Genomic DNA, 8,598 nt, shown 5'->3' on the forward strand with positions numbered 1-8,598 from the left:
ATTGTGTCAGAGGAAGAGCGCTCCACTCCGGAAGTTTATTTCATGCTGTCGTATTTCTGCAACGGATTTATTGTATACGATTGTAGAAATCAATCATGCATGATGTATGAAAATCAATATATTCAAATTCAACGATCTTAAAAAGTGGCAATGTTAGATGGCCGCCGTGGGCTTCACTTCTTGCGACGGCAGATAAGCGGCATTGTTTGTCGTCCATTCATTATAACCCGTGGCTACTCTGGCCAGCTAGCATAGCAACCAGATAAAGGTGAGTTTTTAATAACCTTAATGTTTTTTGTTGGGTTTATAAAAGCACCTACGCTTAACGGAATTTAAATGTAGTGGCAGCAGACTGGTCGACAAGCTTGAGTTAATTCGTTAACGTGCAGAAGTTTTCACGTAAGCACAACTGATTCAACATCGCTGCTTTCTTTTGAAAGTAAACCAAGCAAATAACAAGCAACACAAACGTCTTGACATAAATGTTTAACACTTAAATGTAAGCAGGTTTTATGGAGACATGGTTGGTACATGGCACTCACCTCCTTGCGATCTAATTACATGACATTAGTTGCTGTACCACAATTCCTGAGAGAAGGGACGCATCCAAAATAAGTTCTGTACGATATACAACCTCCAGTCACACTACCACAAGCTCCGGCCCCAGGATTTTACAAGACACATTACTGTACATATGTTACTATGGCAGGGTTTTGGTGACAACCAACTTTGGCTGATGATGGTTGTGATTAGTAACACTAATGGATAAAACTGTTTCTAAAATGATTGGAATGTAGTACTTAATACATTGTTAAATAAAGCTGCTATGCCTGCAGAGAAATGGACCTGTCTGAGGAATCTCCCAAGAAGCATGGAAGTAAGACACTGTTGGTGCGCCATTTACCAGCTGAGCTGAGCGAGGATGAGAAGGAGGATCTGCTCAAGTATTTTGGCGCTCAATCCGTCAGAGTTTTCTCCAACTTTGGCCGCATGGTTGGTTCAGTGCAATGCAATAGTTAATTTCATTCTCATGAATTTCAAAAGATGCACAAAGTTACAAACATGGATAAAATCTCTCAGGTGTCTGTGCTTCTCTGGCCTTTTTTTTTTTTTTTTTACCCTCCTGCTCAGATGGCTGTCTTTTTTGGTCATTCTGTGCCAATCTTTTCTCTCCACAGAAACACACAGCATTTGCAACGTTTTGCAGCGAAAAAGCTGCAGAAAAGGTGAGCCTCTAATAACAAATACTGGCACTTGTACCATGCTTGTTTTATATTACACTCAAATACGTTGTTTACTTGCGAAACATCTGTTCAAGGCTCTTAGCCGGCTCCATCAGCTAGAGATTCTCAATCGAAAGCTTATTGTGGAGTTTGCAAAAGGCCAAGATAACGTCACAGTATTAAAGGATCCACCTGTGTCAGATAGGTAGGCGACTGCATTGCCTCTCAGAATTCCCATGACATATACTGATTAATGGTTAGAAATTCAATCAATGATTCAAGCTATTTGTTTCTGTTTTTCAAACAGTAATAAGACTGACAAGGAAGCGCAGAATAAACCAGAAACGAAGCAGCCTAAAGTTCCTCTCATTGAGACGGGAATTGCTCCAAGTCTTGGGTGAGTGTTGGAACATTTTTGTCGATTTAATGATGTGGTCATTTTAAATTCATAGTCAAGGTAGGCGCACTTACCCGAGGAGCTATAACTTTCCACAGTGTCTTTTTTTTTTTTTTTTTCTTGGGTAAGTGTGCCACTTATTTCACAATCTGGGCTGATGTGCATCATTGTGTTGAAGTGGGACACCGAGGCTGGATTTCCGGTGCCCTGCAGTGCTTCAGCTAGTGCATATTTTTAGAATTGAGTATTCTACTGATGTTTCCGTTGCTTGATAATTATTTGAGAACCTTACAATAGATAAACTAATGCAGTTACACCGCTGCACTACATAATTGTCTCTTGATTGTGTTCATTTTCAACTCTTTCACTGACTAATTATCAGTAAGTTGCTGTTGTTTGTATTCTCCACTTGTAAAATGTGCATTTTTGTAATCATACGTTTCTGTCAATTACAGGTTGAAATACCACTCGAACCCCTCTTTGAGGTATTTGTACCCACCCCCTTCCAATAGCGTTCTGACGAATATAACACACACCCTCTTGTGTGTGCCCAAGTTTTACGTTCAAGTGAGTACATTGTTTCCTTTTGTACATCTTTTTATTTTTCTCAGTCTGTAATTTTGTGATATGCAGATGATCTTTTTTTTTCTGAACTGTGCATTTTGCACGCTGTGTACATTTGAAGATAAAAGTGGTAATTTGTAACAAAATCCATCTCTGCATTTTTAGCCTTGGGAGACGAGCTATTCTAAACTGAAAGTGGTCTTTGAACTGCATCCATTGCCTTGAAAGATCATCTGGCAAACATTTATCTTTTGAAATTCCAATTTGCGCGTGTTAATAATAAACCGTAAGTGGGAAGCATGAGTTATGGGTTTAACATTTCCCTGGGAGCCGAGCCGCCTGGATTTTCAACGCTGCTGTTTGCACCTTTTGCTTCTTGGTGGCGCTCTTGTGTTGAAGCGGCATCAGCACCACCCCCCACACCCCCTACACCCCTCCTCACCTCTCTCACACTTCTCACCTCAATCTCTCCTTGATCCGTGCATTTCCAATGAAAAGCACAAAAGCTATGTGCAATCTGTTTGTTGGCGCTGTTTGGTTTTTATTTGCAGGTATTGTATGAACCGAACCATAGCTCGAAAGGGTTGTCCATTTTTTTTTTCCAATTTAACAGGTTCTGCATCTGATGAACAAGATGAATTTACCCTGTCCGTTTGGACCTGTCACTCCGAGACCCCCCGTGGTGAGCTTGTTATTTTTTTTTCAGGCCTTTGGATGTAAATGACTTCTTCTCAAACAAGTCATTAGTTATATCATAGAGAGCCAGTTAAAAATAAGCTCAGTCGTTTCTCAAACTTGTCTCTTAGTTTGGACATCTGCCTACTGCCCCACCCATGCCCATGCCTCCCCCATTGCCTCCTGATCTCCCGCCGACGCCGGCGGAGGAAATGGAAATGTCCTCTGATGAAGAGTCTGAGTATGAGAGTGGAGATGATGAAGACAAGGAGAGGTGAGAAGTCGGATATTCACGTGAGACCACTTGATTGTCCTTCAAGAAAAGATGCCACACACAAGATATTTGGTCATTTTGGCGTTATCATGCTTTGGAGACCACATTGCTAACCCGATTAATTTGTCGTTTTGATCATAGAGACAGACCTGTTTGTGCATATAAAGCTTCCCCGGTGTTGAAAGTCACAACACTCTGCACAACCGCTTTTGCGTTTCCTACAAAGGCAGAATCAAAAATCCATGCTGGTTTGGTTTCAGGATTGTTCGTCTGATGGGTCTGGTCAACCAAGCATGCAAGCGACCCCTGAGACCAAAAACAGCTTTGAAAAGGAAGAAGCCCAAGATCAAGGATCTCCTCTATGCGCCCAAACCAGACTCTCAGAGGTACAACAGAAGCACTCGCGCGTGTCCTCACGCATCCATTCAGGCTCACAATCTGCTTTTAGAGGAAGGCCTCTGAGGTACAATGTTTTTGTCACAAATGCAACTTGTTGCCGGTTGAGGACGGTACCGCCCGTGCACTCGCTCCCTTAACGACACACCACAAATTCTCCCAAACTTGATTTGCTCGGTGTCTGCTGGCGGCTTGTGGGCGGACTGGGAACCGTTGACCGGATGACCGTGGGCCCCTTTTGCCATATAGGAGCCAGGTTTTATTGCGGGTTCTTTTTAAAGAGCGCCTGCTCAGGAATGTGCCGTTTTTTTCTCTGCTGTCTTCAGTACTCCGGTCGTGCAGCCATCAGACGTGTTTGAGCAGCCCAACCCCACCGGACCGAAGAAAATAGAATTCCACATTTCGGTTTCAGAGGTGGCAGCCAGGGTGGAAGGAAGTAGGACGCGGTGTGATGACGGTATGCTTCCCTATTCAGACCTTGGATAGCCACTTTTAATTTATCCATCACAAATTGATTTTATCGACATACATCGTGTACCGATCACCTACTTTTGCACGAGAATGAGCCGATTACAATCAGTGGCCGGTGGATCGGAGCGGCACTATGACCACTCTCAACTTTTTAAAATTAATGTCAACATTATTGTGGGAAAGGCACATGAGTTAAAAATGTTTTTGTCATGCATCTCATTGGAATGGCCAAGTTGGCCCAATGTTGGCGATTGAGTGTTTATAATCCTCTCGGAAATTACGATTAGATCAATGTTGTGGCATTTGTTAAGAATGTGCTATCGGGATTAGATCTCATGTAAAGATGTTTCCTACCATCAGATCGGACCAAGAGCGGTTTGATGCATGTGCTATCTGTGGAGGTAGTCAGAGCAGCAATACTGTATATCACACCGAACAGCCAGCTTGCACTGAAAAGGTGTTGCCATTATCAGTGTGAAGAAATGTCATTTGCGGGGAGGGAGCGTCGGCGGCTGTGTTACGTGACGGCTGTGCGCTTTCCTTTTTTTCCTTCTATATTTATTTGGACATCTTATCTCTCGCTACAACTTGACTCTCCAGCAAACTCCAGAGAAGTAAAATAGATCTCAAAGTCAAGCGCGGCAGATTTCCTTAAGGCATGGAAGGAAGATAAACGACGACAGGTGGCTTTTTGGATTAGTCTTGTTTTGTCTGATAAACAAGCCATTTCTATGAAAAGGAAAGAGGGGCAGATAAGTGGGAGTAAATATTGAAGAAGGAAAAAAAAAGCCTCGCTCTGGTGCACTCACACTTAATGGCTAATAACTGTTTCTCCCGTGTGGGTTTGCTTATTTTAATTCCGTGTCGCACATCATGTGCTTGTGTGACCGTCTCTGGTCTATTCTTTCTCCCTACAATTATGAAAAAAAGAAATGAGTGAGAGACACTCCCACAGAATTGTCACTCCTTGCTTCGACTTTTATGACCGTTGCCTCTCCAACAATGAGCATATCTGTTCCATCTAACTGTTGCTTCATGCAACTGCGACCAGTCCTTGCTGATAGTATTCACAGCCTCTTCATCTTCACCCGTTTCTCCCTCTTTCTCATCCATCTCCATGGCCACCGGGCGACAATTCCCGGTACGGCCTCATCTCTGTCTGGCGTGGTGCTGAAATACGCTAATGATAAGATGGCCAGTCAACTTGCAGCCAGCGGTGGCGGCTGACATTCGCAGTAGCACTTCGACTCGCAATGATTCACTGCCACTGCTGCAGCGGCTCAGATACATCTCCAAAACCGTGCAGTTTTCCATTTTGAGGTTCCATTCATGTTCACAAAGGGTCCATTTACTTTGTTATGGGAAGGAAGAACAAAAAAAAAACATAAATAATAAAGCATTCTAATTCAAATCCAGTTGCTAGTAGTCCATGCCAAGCTAGTGACTTTTTTGGGGGGGAAGAGGCTGCTTCAACAGCTCCAGTTTGTCCTTCAGATATGGATAACATAGAGGTTACCATCAACAACCAAACAGAGGCCGCAGATGGATTTGGGAAGATCTACCCCAACGTCCAGTCGCCCAAGCCATGCGATGAGCAGAGTGACGAAGAGCAGGATCTCCCCTCGGATGTCATCTCAATCAAAGAGCTTGAGAAAGGACGTCTCTCACGAGACGGTAAACAAGGAGATGACAAAATGCGTACGCGCGCATACTCCAATATTATCTGAAACTCAGTTTCCTCCCCTAAAACAGAGATTAAAAGGATGTCGGTGTTTAAGAATTATGAGCCGGGTGAGCCGACCTGCAGACTGTATGTGAAGAATATCGCAAAGCAAGTGGAAGAGAAAGTAGGTTCTTTTCTGGCACGTGCCCCACTTATGTTCTCATGTTTATTGCTGAAGTCATCAGATTGCTTCATCGTTGAATGTCAAAGTAAAACAATCCCATCATTATTAGTCTCTTATTTATTTTCTTTCTGTTCATCATTCAGGACCTAAAGTACATCTACGGGAGATACATCGATCCCTCGTCAGAAACGGAAAGAAACATGTAAGTGTCCTTTTTTTCCCCTATGGGACAAATTACTTGAGTGTTGAGGACTGATTTGATAAAATGGCAGCTGAAGAAACAAGTCTTGTCAACATCATATTGACACCGTCTTGAATTCGGCTATTTTTGACTCGAGCAATTTGTCTCTCGAGATTCTAGTAATGCATGCTCACTGTGATACATGCTTGAAAATAAGCATCATAATCCAATGTCTTTTCTCAGTTTGGTTTACTTACTTAGCAACATGAAGGGCCGACATATTGGAACCACCCATGCAGTGTAAATCAACACAACAATTGACGGTGTTAAGAGTCCAGTGTGTGTCCGTGACCCAGTGTTGAAATTTTGTGAAACGGGGAGGATTAAACATGCGGCACCAGGAGCCGAGATCACAAGCTTTATAGCATCATTCGCTTTGCAATTGAAAGTATCACTCCTGAGTCGCAGGGCTCTCCCCAGAGTGTCGTTTAGGCTCCAGCAAGCTGTTTTTTAATAGAAGAAAATGTAAAGCTCTTCCATTTGCTGCATCCATATTTTCAGACCTGATTGGAGTGCCATAAAAGACCTGTAGTTAAAGAGCAAACACGCTTCTTTTTTTCACTTTTTTCATTTCCCCAGGCCTCTATTGCTTCTCTAATGCGCACTTTTTTTTGTGTTGCGGGCTAAGCAGATGCATTTTTTTTTCCCTAAGCGCGCACAGCAACCATGAGTGCTAATGATGGTCCCCTGCTTCCCGTTCCTCCGCCAGGTTTGACGTGGTTTTAATGAAGGAGGGCCGGATGAAAGGACAGGCCTTTGTCGGACTTTCCAGTGAGCAGCGTGCCGAGAAAGCCCTGCGGGAAACCAACGGCTTTATTCTCTTCGACAAACCCCTCGTGGTGGTATCCTTTTTGTGACTTGCTCCGTTGCGGCAGCTCATGATGTCATTTGACCACAACGTGGTCAGCATGTCAGCTAATGGACAAAATTGGTGGTCATCGTCAAAGACGATGGGGCATGTTGTTTAGGATGTGAGTGTAAACATTGACCTTTGTAATGTTTAATGGCCTTAACTGTGAATTGCAGCAATTTGCTCGATCGGCCAGGCCAAAACAAGACAATAACGATGCCAAGAAAAAAGCAAAACGATAACATTTGCAGGTGAGTATTGTTTTAAAAAAAAATGTATGTAGTAATTTATAGAGTCATTGATGAAGTATTTAGTCATGAAAATGACAAATTTGAAATAGCCAAAGCAACAACTGAAGTATGTTACTGTAATTCCTCTAATAGCGGGCTTTTGCTTTAATAGACGCCATGCCCCAATGAATCGACTGCGTGTGTCATTCAGTTGAACAACCAAGCACGGCACTTGAACGAGATACCTCCTGAAACCAACCAAAAAAAAAAAAAAAGCAATTGTCATCATTAAGAGGCCAAATATAAATAGCTGGAGTGTTGAGTTTTGACATTTGAGTTAGCTGCATCTGCATATTATCATCCAAATATAATCAAAATTCAAGACCGTTTCATACGATTGCATGTGGTCCACTGTTTACGTACTGACATGTTTCAAGGTTACCAACATTGCATAATAACCTAAGTCGTAGAGCAGCGTGCGAAAACATTGTAACGCAGGGGTACCCCCTGTGTGTAAAAATAAATGGAAGGAACTGCAGTCGTGATTTCTTTTCCTGGATTGTGACAGAGTTCACATTGTCATGCTTTTCTTTTCAATTTGTGTTTACACTTCATTCATCCAAGATGCCAAGGCTTGAATTTGTGGGCCAGCAGAACCGTTTGTATCCTTATGCGAACATATCCTTTGGAGAAAGAAAGAAAAAAACAATCTCAAGAAAAGAGGGCACTTCTATTTGTGGCACCAATGGAACATGTAGTATTGACCTTTTAAGCACATTGATCTACATTTACAAGGACAGAGCGCTAGTTGTTCCTGCATTCAGTGACTTGGGTCGGAAGTAAATGCGACTTAAATGTTGTTTGACAGTTTTTTCTACCTCGTCTGGCTGAATTTCAGGTGATGATCATCAGAGGCCGTCTTCATCTATTATTTAATAAAATATGTTTTTCTTAAAATGAGGTCATGTCATGTGTTCAGCACACAAACGCGCATATCGACACGTTACAGGGACTTTTTATTCCGAAGCATCTAATATTCAAGGGGTATGAAATCAAGATGGTCGCCTTTTGGCAGACGCAGGTTTAAAAAAAAAAAATAAAGACTGCAAACAAAGCAAATAGAGTGAAGTCAGTGGGAAATTGCTCCAGCCGCTTTAGCTTCCCTTTACCATCCCAGCTAGCCCCACCTGCGTTATTACTGAGAGTAAACCTCAGAGAGTGAACTTTCTCCCTCAGCAGCTGTCATATCAGAGGATTTGGAAATCCAATTGTTTTTGTCCTCTGTGGGGGCGAGTAATACTAGAAGTGTAGTGGGTAGATTTTGTCAGCCAGAGTTGAATTCAACTTGGAGAAGTCTTCTTTTGAGATAAGGTGGCTTAACACCTCCGTTGTTGCTGACCACTGGAAGCATTTGGATGTTCCAAGGGTAG

At 42.6% G+C, this 8,598-nt stretch overlaps 1 protein-coding gene across 3 annotated transcripts; it reads left to right on the plus strand.

Moving 5' to 3' along the window:
* rnpc3 (RNA-binding region (RNP1, RRM) containing 3) lies at positions 1–8,128 on the plus strand. Of its 3 annotated transcripts, none has more exons than XM_019867171.1 (16): positions 3–268; positions 837–993; positions 1,179–1,226; positions 1,319–1,428; positions 1,531–1,620; positions 2,076–2,187; positions 2,798–2,866; positions 2,991–3,133; positions 3,394–3,519; positions 3,856–3,986; positions 5,495–5,674; positions 5,753–5,847; positions 5,991–6,049; positions 6,798–6,930; positions 7,115–7,189; positions 8,067–8,128. In XM_019867171.1, exons 2-15 carry the CDS (start codon positions 841–843, stop codon positions 7,178–7,180), a joined length of 1,515 nt encoding a protein of 504 aa, XP_019722730.1. In that variant the 5' UTR covers positions 3–268; positions 837–840; the 3' UTR covers positions 7,181–7,189; positions 8,067–8,128. The 3 variants fall into 3 exon arrangements, with proteins under 3 accessions (XP_019722731.1, XP_019722730.1, XP_019722729.1); XM_019867170.1 differs by lacking the exon at positions 8,067–8,128 and adding an exon at positions 7,793–7,870; XM_019867172.1 differs by lacking the exons at positions 5,495–5,674; positions 5,753–5,847; positions 5,991–6,049; ... (1 more) ...; positions 7,115–7,189; positions 8,067–8,128 and adding an exon at positions 4,361–4,779 and having other exon boundaries at positions 1–268.
* Positions 8,129–8,598: the final 470 nt, after the last annotated feature.

Source organism: Hippocampus comes, unplaced genomic scaffold, assembly GCF_001891065.2.
Source record: "Hippocampus comes isolate QL1 unplaced genomic scaffold, H_comes_QL1_v1.1 scaffold322, whole genome shotgun sequence".
In the NCBI taxonomy this organism is placed as follows: Eukaryota; Metazoa; Chordata; class Actinopteri; order Syngnathiformes; family Syngnathidae; genus Hippocampus; species Hippocampus comes.